Source organism: Tursiops truncatus, chromosome 4, assembly GCF_011762595.2.
Source record: "Tursiops truncatus isolate mTurTru1 chromosome 4, mTurTru1.mat.Y, whole genome shotgun sequence".
NCBI lineage: Eukaryota > Metazoa > Chordata > Mammalia > Artiodactyla > Delphinidae > Tursiops > Tursiops truncatus.
The window spans coordinates 77,053,901-77,072,285 of NC_047037.1; the positions used below are offsets into that span (position 1 = coordinate 77,053,901).

The following is an 18,385-nucleotide window of genomic DNA, read 5'->3' on the forward strand; positions in this document are numbered from 1 at the left end:
GGGATCATGTTAAGCCATAATTTTATATAGTTCCTGTCATCATCAAAACACCCAAAACTATGACTCCTGTGGGCTCAGTTACCCTGCTACAGAAGACTGGCAGCTGGCTGAGTGTCTGGATCTTGGTCCCCTTCCATTCCCTAGCAACCTGCTGACCATCGCTCTTCTTTCTGTTTTTCTGTCTTTTTTTTTTTTGGTGGGGGAGCATATTGTAAGAAGAAACAGACACAGTTCTCACTGGTCTTCATTTTTTCATCAAGTTATTGATTAATACTTGTTATTGTGGAAGATGGCAAGTGGAGAGGGCTTTCTGGACTTCTGTCTCATTGTTTTAAATATCTGTTCTCTAAGGAAATACTGGTCTTTCTTAATAAAATTAAACTCTTATCTTCTAAGCTAGGCAAACAAGGGAAGTTCTAGGTCTGATTTTACCAAGAAATCCTTAAGCCCTTAGGAGGGAAATCCTAGGCTGCTGGAGAGTGTGTTTACATGTGTAAGAAGTTTCCTTGTGAAATTGTGTGCATGAGAGATTACCGAGGGAAAGATGCCAGGAGAGGGTAGTAAGAAGGGAGAGACTTACCCTTCAACTCACTGGCATCAAAGATCTCAGATTACCTCTAGGGTTAATGTTCTTGTAGGGAAGTGATTTTCTTAATGACTTGAGACTTGGCTACTCTGGCCTCTTTATTTCAAGAGGGTATAGCTATCAAGCTGGGCAACCTTTTTTTTTTTTTTTATGAAATTATCAATGGGACTTTCACTCTTTGTAAATAATCCTCTCAGCACTTGACAATTTAAATTAGCTCTCTTGTTTTCCTCTAGGTGAAAAGAGTTCTTTACCTGTTTTAAGAGTTCTTTCTTCTTTAAAGAAAGTAAGGAAAAAAATAGAGAGAGAGAGGCAAACTAGTGAGGGCTTTTTGTTTGTTTTGTGTTTATGTGCTCTGCCTCAATTTTTTCAAATGCAAGTTCATGATTAAGAAAAAATGAGATGATATTTAATGTGTCTAGCCAATTAGCTAGGCCCTTAAAGATGTCTGCTCTCCTATTATTTTATACCTTGGGCCTGTTAAACTTTATAATTCTGCAGAAAAAATAACAACAGCAGTGAAATAAAAATACATCTCAAGAAACGGAGAATTGGTCTAGAAAGAATTTTTAATTCAATAAATATTATATGAATATTCTAGGGATGATTACAGTGTTTTCCAACCGCCTGGGCTGGCACAACATGGAACTACTACTGTCCCAGTTTCAGAAGCGTCTTACATTTGGCATCCAGAGGGAGCTGTGTGACCTGGTCCGGGTATCCTTACTTAATGCACAGAGAGCCAGATTCCTCTATGCTTCTGGCTTTCTTACTGTGGCCGATCTTGCCAGAGCAGATGTTGCTGACGTGGAAAGTGTTCTGAAAAATGCTGTGCCTTTTAAAAGGTAAGAAAAAACCCCTTGTCTACATATGTTATTAAATGAAAACAGGTCAATTTGTAAATAATAGATAATATACTAAAATATTTTTCCCTTAGATAATATCGTGCCATATTTGGTATAAGTGGAAGAAAATGTGGCTCCTTTTCCCCTTGAGGATTACTTTTTTCTTTTTTTGTATGTTTAAAATATATTTTATGACTTTAAAGACACTTCTAAATGTATCATAACTCTCTCCTAGAAAGTTTGAGTAAAGTTAAGTTACCAATGTTTCTGCTTTGATGGATTTTAGTTCTCAGTATATATCCAGGACTCATCTTAGATTTTCTTCAGGCAAGAAAACTTTAAAATATACTCTTCTTGAATATTCTTTGGAATACTAGTCCCTCAAAAACAGTTTATGAGAAGAGGACTTCTTGGTGTGTGTGTGTGTGTGTGTGTGTGTGTGTGTGTGTAAGTGTGTAACGAATTCATTGAATGGGCTGGACTCAGCATATTATCAAGGAATAGCTTAATTATTTTCTCAACCACTATTCTTTGAACTCACTGTTATATGGAATCTTAGCTAGATTCTATAGCTGTTTAGGCAGTTTCAAGTATTAACAGTTTTATTTTCAGGTTTTAAAAATTTGTCCTAAATTAGAGCATTAATCTCATTTCCAGTTCAGTGCTTCTTTCCTCTTTGGTTTGACACATGCTCTGAAACTTGAAACATGTGTGAAGGGATGGGAGCGTAGTCAAAGAAAGGGCCTCACTGCGCAGTGCCATCTCACATCATGGGTTCTACTCCGTGTACTTCGGCAGCAACGGCAGGTGTGATTCCTACTAGTGGGCCCTAGTACAGCATGCACGACAGCCAGCATAGCTATAGCTGTATAGCTACCTCTACCTAGATTTTGAAGGATGAAATTGCTTGGAGTCTTAAGCATATGCAACCCAAGCAGAGAATGTGGAGCTGTGGGGGCAGGGTCATCCCCTGTGACCCCAGATTGGCAGATCCATTGGTGGGAGATTTTGTCACTTTGGGGTGTGCCTCTGGCTGAAACCTACATAGAGTATGCTTTAAACCTACTTGTAAAGGTGTTGATCTCCTCTGGAGCCTGTGATTTTCACAGAATCTTTGGATATATTCATAGTTGCTTAGAAATATGTAATAAAAGACCTGAGGTGAAAAAATTCAGATGTGGGAGTATCTGTGTGGTAACAGCATACCACATATCATACTTAACCCTTCCAGGGAGTCATCTGAAGTCAGTACACATTTTTAAAAATTTAATTGGAAAAAATTTGTAAACATATTTTGGAATCTCTTCTGTGTGATTCTAAAGCTATTATTGCCATGACTATGATTCTTCTGAAAGCCCAGAACCTTCACTGATCAAAATTAATGAAACATAGTAATATGAGAAATCAACATTATCTGCCTCCTCATGTGACATACTGAGAAAGACACAACATTACTCCTGGAATATTTTTTATCAAAAATGTCTAATGTAAATTTAACTGTAGAGAAACATCAGACAAACCTAAATTGAGAGACATTCTACAAAATAATTGGCCAGCACTTTTCAAAAATATCAAGGTCACGGAAACAAAGACTGGGGAGCTGATTCCAATTAAAGCAAGCTAAAGAGACATGACAACTAAATGTACCACCTTACTCTAGATTGGATTAGAAAAAGGACATACTTGGAACAATTGGTAAATTTTGAGTAAGGTGTGTAGATTAGATACAGTATTGTATTAATGTTAATTTTCTGAATAGAAACTGATGTATTTGGAGACTGGCCACCCTTTCAGTGCCCGGTACGTAAAAGCCAGAAAACCCATCCAACATTCAGATTGTCTCAAATAGCTTGCCATTACCAACAATCTGTAATGAATTACCTTGTGCATATGTATTTTCATATTGTTGGTGATGTTTCTTCAGAGTAAATTCCTAGATGTGAGATTTCAGAAGGTAAGTGCATATATATAGATTTATTAGATTCCAAATTGCTCTGCAGAAGGGTCTAGCCAAGTTACACTCTCACTAGTCTATTACCCCTCAGCTCACCAGTAGAATCCATTGTTGGATGTTGTTAAAAAACAAAATTCAGCTGAGTAAATTTGAAGATCCAACTAGCTTTATTAGGTGATTCATGAATTGCAGCATCCAAACTAGGAACTAGAAGGGGTTTTACTAAAAGATGGAAGGTTTTTGTAGGAAGAAGGATAGGGCAAAGGAGCTATTAGCAAAATAAAAGAAAGGATTATTTTTATACCAGGGCAGCTTTTTGGGGGTAAAAGGGAAAGGCAAGGGGGTTTTATCATGCAGATTGTATCTTGGGGGTGGGTGGGGGTGCGGGGGGGGGGGGGTGGGGAGGGAGGATGGACAGATTACCTCTTGGTGCTGACCAGGAAATTCTAGACTGGTTGATTAAGATTACATTTCTGGTGAAGGTCAAAACTGCAATTAGGTTAGGTATTAAATCTAGGTTTGGTATCATGGGCTTTAGCCATTTGGGGCCTGTGGCTTTTCTCTTTAACAGTTCCCTCCTTTTCATCATACTCTCAGCCTGAGAGATGTGATCAAAATTTAAGGCATTAGCTTCGCTCTCAACTACTGCTCTGCAGCTTTGTTGATCTTTGTTGTGCTATCCATAGGTCATGACGTCTTTGATGAACTCCTGTGATATTCACAGGCCATGACTTCAGGTTTGTTACCAAGTCCAAGCTTGTTCTGCTGCACAACAGACCAATAAATCAGGAGATGAGGTGTTGAGGCAAGGAATAGCGACTTTATTTGGAAAGCTGGGCATCATCCGAGAAGATGGCAGACTAGAGTTCTAGAGTACCATCTTATCTGGGTCTGGATGCTAGTTTCTTTTATAGAACAGAGATGGGGAGGAGGTGAGGAAGTAAAGTAAAAAGGCTCTAAGTCTTGCAAAATATCTTCTGGTTTGGCCAGCGTCTGGGAGGAGATGTGTTAATTTCTTCTTTCTTGCAGCCATTCACGGGCGGGCAGGGGCAGGGTGTTTCCCTGTGAGCTGAATGAAGGCACTTTGGTTTAACATTGAGGCAGAGGGGCAGGGTTCCCCAAGGGACGCCACTATGTATGCTTATAGCTATAAAGAGCATCCTTTTAGTGATTATAGTCACAAAAGCAACAGGAAGCAAAGGTTAAGTAAAAGAAACAGATCCAACATGGAGTCAGATTTTGTTCTTCCCTGTTACAGGTTCACAATTTTTAAGGTGGCTGTTCTCCTCATTTCTTTTCTGATGTTCCACTCAGGGAGATCACTTCTCTGCTGGTCGGTGGCTGTGAACATGCATTTAAAACTTTTGAGAGAATCCAATGTGCTGATGTTTATGACAGCTATAAATAGGATAACTCCCAGTATTTGGGGTGTGCTTCAGAGCCATAGTCCCCAAGACCCAAACCAGTCAAAGACACTGTTGAAGGAGTCACCCTTTTAAGCCAAGTGGCTTACTCAGTGATCTTACATAATTAAGTTTCAGCTTCACCAGAAGTGTCAATCCAGGTACAACAGATGGTATTGGTCATAGCACAGACACTTCCCTGCTCAGCTAAAAGATTATCAAGGGCTATCTTATTATCAAGAGCAACTGTGACCAGAGAGTCTAAGTATTTTTGTTGGGCAATTAGTGCCCTAGCAATGGAATCTGCAATGTTCTCTAAGAGTTGAGGAAAGGTTCCTGATTATATTCTTCTTTGCTTTAACTCCTAATCAGGGAAGTAGACCCTGCCAAAGGAAGCAGTTCTTGAATCATGAATGCTCCTGTTAGACCTTTTCTAGAACAGTTAGGGGCACAGTTAGATAACCTAAGACGCCTAGTACAGTTGTGTGCCAGCCATATGGGCATTCATATGGGCCCAAGGAGAATGATAACCACCACAGACAAAGACAAGACCTGTCGGGATGCAAACCATTCCTGTTAAGGAATACTGATAAAAGATTTATTCACAGGGACTGCTGCATTTACCTTTTCAAGCCAGGAGTCAGTCAGGTTTTTAGTGCATGTGGAAAGAGAATCTCCCATCCTAAAATAGAGTTATCCTAAATACTGAAGCTTATCCCTTCTTAGTAATGGCCTGGGAGATACAGATGAGGGTGTTATCTTTCCAGGCCAATGCCAGAGTGAAATTAAGAAAGAAAAGGAGAAAGGGTTTCATGTTTAACTAAAGCAAGAAGACTTGAATCTGGTGTCTTGGGTGAAAGCAGTAGACATCAATATCAGTGACTTTTCTTACTCATCATTTTGATTCAGGGGTCTCCAGTGTTGTGTAGGACCAGATGTCAGGTGGTCGTCCTTAGCTGTGAGACATGTACCCAAGGCTCAATGCTTTCCATAATTTTGCATCAGTGTCAGTGGTCAGGAGCACTTGGTAAGCTCCCTTCTGACAGGGCTCAAAGGCTGCCTTTGTTCTTAGTGATGTCAAATCAGAAGGGTGGGAGAAAATTGGAAATATTAATTTGGTGAGTTGTAGCCAGATATTTAAGGACACTAGAAGAATTCAGGATCCAGTCCAGTTTACAGGTATGTAATAAAACCTCAAAGACAATTAACAGGACTAGAATCTAATACTATCTACAAAGGTGCAAAGATAATTTTTCTCTCTTTAATTACCCCTATATTTTTTTTAACCAAAGATAATCGTAGTAAAACTAATTTGTTTGCATTAAACTTGGCCTGATTATTTATATAAGTACAGCAAGAATAATGATTGACCATATAAGTCCTTTTTTAAGACTGCTTTGCTGAAACCTTGTAAGCAAGGTACCTGGTTGATTTTGTTCTGAAGCAGTTCTTTGAAGCTATCTGGTCATATCTGAGTCTGTGCACACCTTTCTCAAATATGACATTCCAGTCAAAGCCTTGGTAATATAGCCAGTGTTTCTAATTGTATCCTGTTGTAAGGAGAACAGATTGTTATTGAACTTATGCAAGCAAATAAATTGTTAAGAGAGTAAGAATATTCACTGAGAGTTCCTGAATTCTGGAGGGATCAGGTGGGGAGAAAATGTTTCATCTTTGTTCACAAAGGTATACTTTACCAAATTGTTGTTAAGTCATAGATAGCTTAAGAAAAGGTCTCCTTAAATCTGGAAGAACAGAAACATTAGAGTATCCTCCTCAGGTCATGTAGTCCTATGTAATTAATACTTTTTCTGCTTGAATACAGTTTTTCAAGGGCCCAGAGGGAGGAAGCCTAAGGCCTTTAGGGACACAAATAGTTGTTCTTACATATACTGTGGTGGGTGAAGGAATGGGAAAACAGAAAAATGAGATTTGTCAGGGAGCCAGGAAGAACCATGAGGCCATCTTGGTTTTCCCACAGCTCCAGCTGTTTGTTTAATTTACAGCCATTGTTTACCCATCTTAGTTTCTCTGATTCAGGAGCAGACTGTCGTCTGTTATAAGGACATCAGGTCTGGCAGTAAGCGGGTCATTTTTGGAGAAGTAGAACGAATCTCATCAACACTTGCCACAATCTTTATATAGATTCTGTTGCCTTTACATGAAAGTCAGCTAGGTCATTTCCCTGTTACTCAGGTTCAATATTTTTAGTGTGAGCCTCAATTTTGATGAGTAATTTTAGAAAGTAAGTGAATAGCAGTAAAAGGATTGTTTACTTGTTACCCATTTCTGATTGGGGTCCCAGAGGATGTCATACACCATTTTAAGATAATGACTAGAATTATAAGTTAGGATTATACCAGGATATATCAAGTTTCTAGGAATTTCACACAATTTCTAGAACACTTACACACCTAATCAAGTACAACATAAAGAAGGCTTAATGTTACTTCTTGTTTGGTAATGCTTCCGATGTTATTTAACATATCAAATAAGCCTAACATCTTTTGAAATGTTCCAGGGTCCTCTGAAAAATTTCAAAGTTAGTTTGTGGTCAAAAGACATCATTCAGAATTTGATTTGGGGAAGTTTGTCAAAGATATCAAATGGTTTGGACACTTGACTAAATAGGATCACAGGTCCATATGAAACAATACTCGATTGTCTATTTAGCAGATGAAGGAAAATTAAGTTCTAGTTTTATATAAGTACACTATTGATATTAAAACTTAATTTTTAAAATGCTTATAATAAGTCAGTTTTAGCCAGCTTGATTACACAAGGTAAAATCTTTTCTCTCTTCAGTGAAGAGAGAAAAGATTTTTGTATGCCTTTAGTTTACCCTTTATAACCAGAAGCTCTAGTTCAGACAAAATTACTCTCACTTCCCTTAACAAAATGCATCTTCATTCCTCATGCCTTTTCTTTTCGTTGTTTTTTTAAATAATTAATTAATTAATTAATTATTTTTTGGCTGCGTTGGGTCTTTGTTGCTGCACGCGGGCTTTCTCTAGTTGTGGTGTGCAGGCTTCTCATTGCGGTGGCTTCTCTTGTTGCGGAGCACAGGCTCTAGGGCTGCGGGCTTCAGTAGTTGTGGCTCATGGACTCTTGAGCACAGGCTCAGTAGTTATGGCACATGGGCTTAATTGCTCTGTGGCATGTGGGATCTTCCTGGACTAGGGCTCGAACCTGTGTCCCCTGCATTAGCAGGCAGATTCTTAACCACTGTGCCGCCAGGGAAGTCTCTCATGCCTTTTCTAGCCAAAAGCATATCGTGCTTTTCTTGCATATGGAGATGTTTCCTTTGTTGTTTCTTGTAGCTTTAATTACATATATTAGAATTTTTAATCTTTTGAAAACCTTAATTTCTGGCTAAAATTTAGGAACTAAACAGTTGTGGACTCTTACACTAGCGTTCCGAAGCTTGGCAAAATTATAAGTAATCTTTGTAACTTCTAGAAACATGTGCTTTCTCATAGAAACTTTCTTAGCATGGCACTGTTGACTGAAAAAAAAAAAAAAAGCGCAATGTGAGAGTTGTGAGTTAAGTTTTATTTGGGGCAAAATGAGAACTATAGCCCAGGAGACAGCATTTCAGGTAGCTCTGAGAAGCCGCTCCAAAGAGGTAGCGGGGAAGGTCAGTGTTATATGACTTTAGTGAAGGGGGGTACGAGCAGCCAAGCACACATTTTGGCAGAGGCTTGCTGCTAGTCATGAGGAGCAGGCGTCACTGTTAATGATTTTAGTGCTTTTCTAGATATGAGGAATGTAAGAATTGGGCTCATAAAATCTCCTGAAAATATCTATCTGAAGACCTTTTCTGCCAGTTTTTCCCAGAGCATGAAGTGCCTCATTCCTGATCTCCACCCTGAACTCCTTTCAGGGGGTGTTGAAGGTCAGCAGCTGCAGCAGCTCATGATTTAATCCTTGTAGAGGTAGATGGCAAGTGCCAATAGTTGGCAGCACCAAACATGCTTACTAATAATCCCAAATTTTATCTTTAGTTTTTAAACAATAGAAAGCCAAAAGTAGATAAAGCTGTGTTCAGTAATTAATCTTTCACCTATTTTATCTTATTTGGAATGATCTAAATGTTCAATAAATTTCCATTACTTAACCTAAGCTTAGCAAAACTTTAGGGTTTCAGGCTAAAGATTTGGAAAACTTATTTCAAAAGTTCACCTAGAAAATCTTTTTATTCTACTTTTATTTATTTAATTTACTTGCTCTAAACAATTATATTTAGGTTACTAATGAAAATTTCATCATACCAAGTTATTTTTCTTGCTGACAAATTTGTTAGCGTAGGTAGAATAAAAATATAATTAATGCTGACAACTACTAAGACTTGTCTGTTTTAATTAAAGCGACAAACTTAAACTAGCTTTTACTTCCTAAAGATTATCTTGGATAACTTGATCTTGAAAAGCATTTGAGTTAGCTATATTCCTTAGAACTTTGGAGTAGCCAATCCTTACAAGCTTGTCTTTAAACCAAAAAAAAAAAAAAAAAAAAAAAAGACATCTGTTATTGTACATCAACTATATTTCAAAAAAAAAAGATTACACTTCTGATGAAGGTTTAAATTGTATTTAGGTTATGTATTAAATCTAGGCTTGGTATCATGGGCTTTAGCACAAGTGATGCCATTTGGAGCCTCTGGTTTTTCTCTTTGACAAAAAGGTTTTCATTTTTACTAGTTGGATAGATGAGAAGTTGTATCTCAGTATGATTTTAATGTGCATTTCTCTAAATGTGCGTGATGGTGAATATTTTTTCTTATTTTCAGGATTATTTAAAGAAATATATCTTTGTGAATTATCTGGTTATGTCTTTTCCTTATGTTTCTACTAGATTTTGGTTTTTACCCTCTCCTTTTTAAAGAGTCTTAGAATCTTTTCTTTTTAAAACTGATTAGGGTTCTTAGCCATTTGTTTCACATGTATATTTCATACATTTTTCTCAAAAACTTATCAATTGTCTTTTGACTTTATTGCATTGTTTTCACCATGCAGAATTTTTATTTTTCTTTTCATTTATTTTTTAGCAATCTTTTTTTTTTTTGCTTCTAAATTGTCATAGTTAGAAAGGTTTTTCATATATTGAGGTTAAAGAGGAATTCACACGTTTTCTTCTAGTATTTGTAAGTTTGCATTTGGATTCCTGATTCATTTAGAATTTAATTTTGTGTATGGTGTTAAGTCTGGATCCAATTTTATTTCTCAATGGTTCCCATTTATAAAAAAGTTTATCTTTGTCCCAGTGATTTGAGATGCCACCATCATATATTAAATATCCATATGTAATTAAGTCTATTTCTGGACTTTCTATTCTATTTGCTATTCTTTCTGTCAGTTAATGAGCCAGTACCATGCTTCTAATTATAAGGGCTTTATAGTGTGTTTTAATGTCTGGTAGAGTAAATTCTACCTTATGTTTTTTCAGTATTTTCTTGGCTATTCTTGCATGTTTGCCCATATGAAACTTAAAGTGCTTTTTGATATTGTATTAGAATTCGATTGAAATTTAATAGAACTGAAATCTTTATAATGTTGAGTGAACCTACCCAAGGATAGGTAATATCTTTGCATTGGATCTAGTCTTGTTGATTTTTCAGGAGTTTTAAAATATTTTCCTCATACAGGTTTTCCTCATACAAATTTTGTACATTTCTTGTTAAATTTATTCCTGTTTAATCATTATCCTGTTTTTAATTAGTGGCTCTCTTCTGTGTCTTCTACATGGTTATTATTTGAATATGTAAAGGCTATTGAGTTTTATATTTTTTTATCGTGCTATTTTCTGAATACTTTTGTTTAAATTACTTTTATCATTGATTCTCAAGGATTTTCCAGATATATTGTCGTATCATTTGCAAATAGAATTATTTTACTTTTTCCCTAACAATTCTTGTGCATCTAACTGATTTATTTGGTCTAATTGAATTAGCTAATAGCTCTAATAGGTAGTGGTAGTAGACAGTAGTAATAGAGATAGTGGACATTTTTGCTTTGTTTGTGATCCTAGTGGAAATGCCTCTGCTACCCTAGTAAGATACTGACTTCAGGACTATGGGTGTGTGTGTGTGTGTGTGTGTGTGTGTGTGTGTGTGTGTGTGTGTGTGTGTGTGTGTAATCATTTTAAGAAAATGTCCATTAATTGCAATTTTCTCGTATATTTTTTTATCAGGAATGGGTTTTAAATTTTGTTAAAGACTTTTTCAGTATCTATGGAGATAGTCATAGGTTTCTCCCCCTTTACATCTCTTAGCATGTTATATTAATAGATTTCCTATATTGAATCAGTTTTATGTTCCAGAATAAATTTCACTTGGTCGTGTTATATTATTTTTTTACATGATGTTGGATTCTATCTGCTAATATTTAATATAGTATACTTTTGCATTGTTATCCATAAATAATATTAGTCTACAGTTTTTGTATGTGTATTTTGCACTGTCTTTACTCAAGTTTTCATATCAGACTTTCTTCATGAAAAACAAAAAGGAAGATTTTCCCTTATTTTCAGTACTTTGGGACTGGTTAAAGGTTTGATATGATTACCCTATGAAACAGTCTTGGATGGTGCCTTTTTATGGGGTTAATTCTCTGATCACCTTCTCTATTTTATTTTTTCAGAACTTAATCTCTTTAAGCTTTCTATGTCTAGTGGGGTCAATTTTGGTAGCCTTTCTTTCCCAACGAAATTATCTATTTCATCTGGATTTTCAAATATATTTTCATAGCGATCTATAAATTAGTCTGTTAGGAATTTTAAATATTTCTTCTATTTCATTGGCTATGCCTCTTTTTTGATTTATTATTTTGTAAATTTCTGCTTTCTGTTTTCTTTTTGATCAGATTAACTAGTAGTCTATTTTGTAAATTTTAAAAAATCAAGTATTTTGTTTTACTAGTTAGGTCTATTAAAAAAATCTACCTCATTAAATCCTATTTTTTGAATTTTATTACTACCTACTGCTTTCTTTTGTTTTACTTTGTCATACTTTTTCTAGTTCTTTTTGTTGAACTAGGAGTTTAATTGGTTGACATTCATATTTTTATTGATAAAATACTGTGTGTTTTTATTTTAATACTATGAATTTAGTACTGTGAATTTTCCTGTGGTCTCTTATTTTAAATGTACCATAGATTCTGATATTTAGGGCTTTCATTATTTTTTTTAGGAATTATGGAATTTGCATGTTTTCCCTTTTTTGCCTGGGTAGAAGTTCTTTTTTGTTGTTAATAATTTTTAGTTTATTGCATTGCAATATAAGCATGTTGTTTATAACATTTCTACTTTATGGAATTCACTGGCAATTTCTTTGTTTCCTAATATATGATCAATACAAACTAGATAGTTGTATTCTCTATTATAAAAGTAAAATGTTTGAGATATTTTCACAAAATCTACCTTTTTGATTATGTTAATTAAGTCTTATTCATTCCTATTTATTCCTCCCTGCCAGTACTTCATCTGTCTTTTAATAAGAATGGTTTATTAAAGTCTACTAATTGTTAGTACACTTCTCTCTTTGTCTCCTTGTATCTCTTACAGTGTTTGCTTCACAAATGTGGTTGCTTGTTATTTAGAGTGTAAATGTTCATAGTAAATATGACTGATTGATAGTTATCTTTGTTGTGCTTTTGGTTTTGAGCATTAAATTATACCCTTCTTGGAATATCCCTCACTGCTTTCTTCTTGTTTCCCTTTGCCTGGGAATTCCTTTGCCCATTCCTTTATTTTTAGCCTTTTTGAATTACTTTGTTTTAGGTATGCTTTTTTGTACCACATTGAGTTGTAGTTGTGTTTTGCTTTCTGAAACAAATTGAAGATCTTTTTAATAGATGATTTAATCCCATTCACATTTATCAATATGAATAACATGTTTGGTTTCAATTCTCTCAAATTATTTTATAATTATGTGTATTATGTGATATTTGCTGTTTCTTTCTCCACCCAAGGGTATTCTTTGGTATTTTATTTTTAAATTTAGAAAGGTGTATATTTTTGTTTTAATGGGTGCTTTTGTACTTTTTATTATATAGTTTGTCAAGATTTTAATTGTATCCTGTAATTCCTACCTATTGCCGGAACAACAGTCACTGACATTGAGCTTACTTTAACTTTCTTTTTCCCTCTCCCTTTTTCAAAGTGCATTCTTTCTACTTTATCTCAATATAAAACTTGCATACATTAATTTTCCACCTTTGCCTCCACCCTTGTGGGGGGGTAGGGTTGGAAGACTAATATAATCTACATTTTTAGTTATTCAGATTCTTACCATCGTTCTTATTTCTGAAGTATTCCTTCCTCTCTTGAGTGGATGAAACTTATCCTCTAGTAGCTTTAGGTTCCTTGAGGAGGGCTTATATAATATAGAATTCTTCAAGTTCTTGTGTGTTTCAGACAGATTTTCCATAACCTTAATATTTGAAGCACACCTTGGCTGGATAGAAATCCTTGGTCTATACTTTCTTTTATTGAGTTTTTTGAAAATGTTGTTTCTTTGCTTTGTATGCTGTTTTCGAGAATTCTTACGGGAGTGTGATTCTTTTGCCCTTCCAAATATGTAGGCCTTGAGAGTTCTTTTCTTTTCTTTCCTTTTAACATTTATTTGTTTATTTATTTATTTTTGGCTGCATTGGGTCTTCGTTGCTGTGTGTGGGCTTTCTCTAGTTGTGGTGAGCAGGGGCTACTCTTCATTGGGGTGCACAGGCTTCTCATTGCAGTGGCTTCTCTTGTTGCGGAGCACAGGCTCTAGGGTGCGTGGGCTTCAGTAGTTGTGGCACATGGGCTCAGTAGTTGTGGCTCGCGGGCTCTAGAGCACAGGCTCAGTAGTTGTGGTGCACAGGCTTAGTTGCTCCACGGCATGTGGGATCTTCCCAGACCAGGGCTCGAACCCGTGTTCTCTGCATTGACAGGCAGATTCTTAACCACTGCACCACCAAGGAAGTCCCGAGATATATTTTCTATATCTTTGAAGTTCAATAGTTTTACTAGGCATTTTAGTTAACTCTTGCTATGGAAGAAATTACTTAAGAACTTAGTGTCTTAAAAGCAACTAGTAAATATATATTTACTCAAAGTTTTTGCAAGTCATGAATTTGGGAGTACCTTTCCTCGTAGTTCTGGTTTGAGCTCCTCAGGAGGTTGTAGTTAAGTTGTTGGCCAGAACTGTAGTCATCTGAAGGGCTGACTTAGATCTGCTTTAAAGATGCCTCACACACATGCTGGCAGGTTGGTGTTCATTTCTCTACGTGAACTTCTCCATAGAGCTGCTTGAGATCCTTTTGCCATGATGGTTGGCTTCCCCCAGAGTGAGTGACCCAAAAGAGAGCAAAATGGAGACTGCAATGTCTTTTATGACCTAGCCTCAGTTTTTAGTTGTTTTGGGTGAGAGGCTAAATTGGTCCCTGTTATTTTATCTTGGTTGTAAACAAAAGTTTCCCAGCTTCCATAATTTTTATGCCTCATCCTGTTTATCTTCTCTTCATGGTACTTCAGTTACGTATGTTTGACCTTTTAGGGTGTAGAATCTATTATTTTACTATGAAGAGCACTGATATTTTGTCAGTCAGCTTGGCTAAGCTCAAACTTTTCCTGTTGTAGGCAATAGCTCAAATCTCTGTTCAGTTGTTTAGACTTTCACCTAGCTGCTTGGAGTCTCTCCACACTTGCATAGTTTTGAGGTCGGCCAGATATTTGGGCAGAATTTGTATGAAAAATATGGGGTTCTCCTTCTCTGGGTCTCTCAATTCTGAACTTTCTCTCTTCATTTTGAATCTCTTGTAGTTACTCTGAACTGTCTTTCAAATTCTGTCAATAAACTCCAGGTTTCCATTTAAAGACTCTGTCTTAGTGAGGCCTTCCCTAATGATGCTATTTAAAAACTGCAGAACCACCTATCCCTTTCTGGTGCTTCATTTTTTTAACATCTTTATTGGAGTATAATTGCTTTACAATGGTGTGTTAGTTTCTGCTTTATAACAAAGTGAATCAGCTATACATATACATATATCCCTATATCTCCTCCCTCTTGCATCTCCCTCCCATCCTCCCTTTCCCACCCCTCTAGGTGGTCACAATTGTGCTTCAATTTTTTACACAGCTCTTATCTATCACCAGTTGACACAGAATGCATTTTAACATTTGTTTACTTTCTGATTTCCCCAACTATAATGTAAGCGCTATGAGAGTAGATACATTTCCCTCTTGTTCAGTGCTATTTCTTCAGTTCCTAGAAAAGCTCAAATTGATGCTTAATAAATACTTGTATTAATGAATGAATCAATGCATTAATTTATTTCTTTTCCTACCTCTTGTATAGTACCCGAAAGGCAGTGGATGAGGAAGAGGAAGCAGTTGAAGAGCGTCGGAATATGCGAACTATTTGGGTGACTGGCAGAAAAGATTTAACTGAAAGGGAAGCGGCAACTCTTATAGTAGAAGAAGCCAGAATGATTCTGCAGCAGGACTTAGTTGAAATGGGAGTGCAGTGGAGTCCATATTCCCTTTTAAATTCTGATACACACTCATTGACCTGCAGTGAATCAGAAGTAAAAGAACACAAATTTATACCCCAAACTAAGAGTTCTTATAAAAGATTAGCATCAAAGAAAAAAAGTAACACAATATTTAATGATTCTTCTGTTACTCATTTACCAAATACAGTGCAAGATTTAGATAAAAGTAGAGAGCATACAGATTCCTTTTATTATAAATTTCAGGATGGGCATCAAGAATGTCAGTTGCATTCCATTTCCAGAGCAAAAAGACGGGCTTCTTTGAGTATAAATAAAGAAAAGCTAGGGACCTCTCTGAACGAGGGGAAAGTAAGCACTACGAAAGTTGTTCAGACTCTCTCATCTGAGAAAACAAAAAAAGAAGCTTTGAATCTCAGTTCAGAAGAGATGAGTACAACCTCTCAATTTTGGAAACATAGTAAGCATCTAAAACGATCTAGAGACAGTAGCCCTGTGAAAGACACTAGGATGTGTAGAATCAATTTACAAGAACAGACTCTGTCTAATCCTATTCATTGTGAAGAGTCATTTACTTCAGATGAGAAGAATATGGAATTTAGAAGTCCAGAGCCATTTGCTAAAAACATATCTTTCTGTGCTGAGGGAAGATATAGCAAAGTATCATTCCCATCACAAACAGAACAAAGTTGTTCAAGGAACAATAAAGTATCTAATGATATTCTTGTGGAATATTTTATCACAGGATCCCAGAATAAAAATGTGACTCATCAAGCCACCAGTGTGGTTAGTGAAAATGGAAGAGGATTAGCTGTTGAATCAGAAAAAACAAATGAAGTGCTGATACAAAATGATTCAAAAAACCAGCATGTTAATGTGAAACACCATGACACCCATCCAATTAACCAGTGCCTGGAAAAGCAGTTTGATAAACAGACGAATACTTACACCAAACTGAAAAAACCAATAGCAAGACAAATGCCCTATGAGAAAGACAGCAGTTATATGAATAGGGACTCAAATGTTGTTATGAAATGTGAAAGTACAAAGTTTAATGCTGAGGAAAATAAATCAAGTAATCTTCAGGTATCAGGAGATAACATAAGCAGCACTGAGATATCCAGTGGAGTACATCTACTAAGTGGAGTATTTGGTAAATCAGGAGGCCAGCGTGAGAATATTCTGAATACCCTTAGAGTACAAGTAAAAACAGATGCTTATGCAGCAGAGAGAACTAAAAATAATCATGTTTCTGACTTAGGTTTAGATCTCTGTGATTTTGAAGATAGTTTCTACCTGGATACTCAGTCAGAGAAAATAATTCAACAGATAGCAACTGAAAATGCCAAGCAAGAAGGAGCAAAGGATACCAGCCTGGCAACAGGAATGATGCAGAAGAGCCTAGACAAACAGAGCTCAGTGAGCTCCTTTCAGAAAGAGATTCACTTTACTTTTCCAGGTGAACAACATTCACCAGGAACGACAAGTCGTTTGAAACTTAAGACTGTAGATGCTATGAAACAAAGCACTGATTCACATGGGGTTGATAACCTGACTCCAGAAAGCCCAATTTTTTATTCTCCAATATTAATAGGGGAAAATGACCCATGTTTTAAAGGCAATGAACTTTCTGTTACTGACTCCCAATTAAATAGTTTTCTTCAAGGTTATCAAACACAAGAAGCTATGAAACCAGTTATACCTCTGGTTCCTAAAATGAGAACTCGTACTGATATAGAAGTAGAATGTCTGCCAGTTCCTGAAACAAGTTTGAATTTGAGTGGTAGTTTACTGTTTGACAGTTTCAGTGAAGAGTACCTGGTAGAAGAACAACCACCTGATGTACAAGCAAAAGAACGCCTTCCTTCTGAAATAACTTCAGTCCATTTTGCTGATTCTCTGTGTCTACAACCAGAGGGCCCAATTAAAAAATCAGATGTGAATGAGAATCAAGATAATCAGCAGCCATTGTCTTGTTTCAGTGATGAGTCTACTGTATTTTCAGAAATGGATTCTGCTCAGATGGTTGAAGCTTTGGATAATGTAGACGTATTTCCTGTCCAAGAGAAACATAATACTGCAGGATCTCTTAGAGTATTAGAACTGAGTGATCCAGTGATTGTGGGTAATGATTATTCCCAAAGAGAGGTAATTGGAGGAGATAAAGATAAAAGGTCTCAAAAATCCAAATTTACTGGGACAAGGCAAGATAATTCATTCATATGGTCAGGGGCATCATTTGATTTAAGTCCAGGACTGCAAAGGATTTTAGATAATGTGTCCAGTCCTCTAGAAAATGAAAAGCTAAAATTAACCATTACAGACTTGCTCAGTTTGAAAGGAAAAAACACAGAGGTAAATGACAAACAGGAAGTGATTTCAAATTTGGAGACAAATAAAGTGCAAGGAATTCCATTATCCCCTAATATTGTGGTAAAAGGCAATATTGACGCACTAGAGAACAATGTCATTCATGGTGAAACCTCCTCCCTCTTGCCTTGTAAAGAAAACTGTATAGTTGATGATAATGGACTCATTCCTCCTATACCATCTGCTTCTAAGTTGTCATTTCCAGGTTTTCTTGGAACATCTTCTGTAAAACTTAAGAAAATTAGTGGTGGTTTACAACTTGGTGAAAGTTATTCATTTGGCTCACCTTCAGATAATAAAAACTGCGATTTAAATCCAGAGACTAGAAATGGTTTCAAAGATGACAGTCCTATTGGAGACACAAGTTTTTCACCGCAGTTATCACAGGATGGATTGCAGTTAACTCTAGCCTCATGCAGTTCAGAAAGTTTGGCCATAATTGACGTAGCGAGTGACCAAACTCTCTTTCAAACATTCATGAAGGAGTGGCAAAACAAAACTCGATTTTCCATCTCATTGGCTTGTGAAAAGATCAGTAATTTGACATCTTCTAAAAGTGCTACTATTGGTGGTAGGTTTAAGCAAGGTAAGATTTTTTTTTTAATCTTTTACATTTTTATGTAAAATAGTGGACTGAGATGGGACTGAGACTTTTCAGTATTGGATATTAAATGTAATAAGTATGTTCAAAGTTTAATAAGTTTCAGGCTTCCCTGGTGGCGCAGTGGTTGAGAGTCCGC

The 18,385-nt window shown here is 36.3% G+C and overlaps 1 protein-coding gene across 9 annotated transcripts in view; it reads left to right on the top strand.

Moving 5' to 3' along the window:
* The window catches only part of POLQ (DNA polymerase theta), a 114,742-nt gene that overhangs the window by 49,666 nt on the left and 46,691 nt on the right, over positions 1–18,385 (top strand). For all 9 annotated transcript variants that reach the window (XR_004526393.2, XR_004526394.2, XM_033855781.2 and 6 more), the window contains 2 exons: positions 1,188–1,431; positions 15,122–18,231. Coding sequence is in view for 7 of the 9 variants with exons in the window: in XM_033855781.2 (XP_033711672.1) it covers positions 1,188–1,431; positions 15,122–18,231 (3,354 nt within the window). In the remaining 2 variants the exon portion in view is untranslated. The remainder of the gene's footprint in view (positions 1–1,187; positions 1,432–15,121; positions 18,232–18,385) is intronic.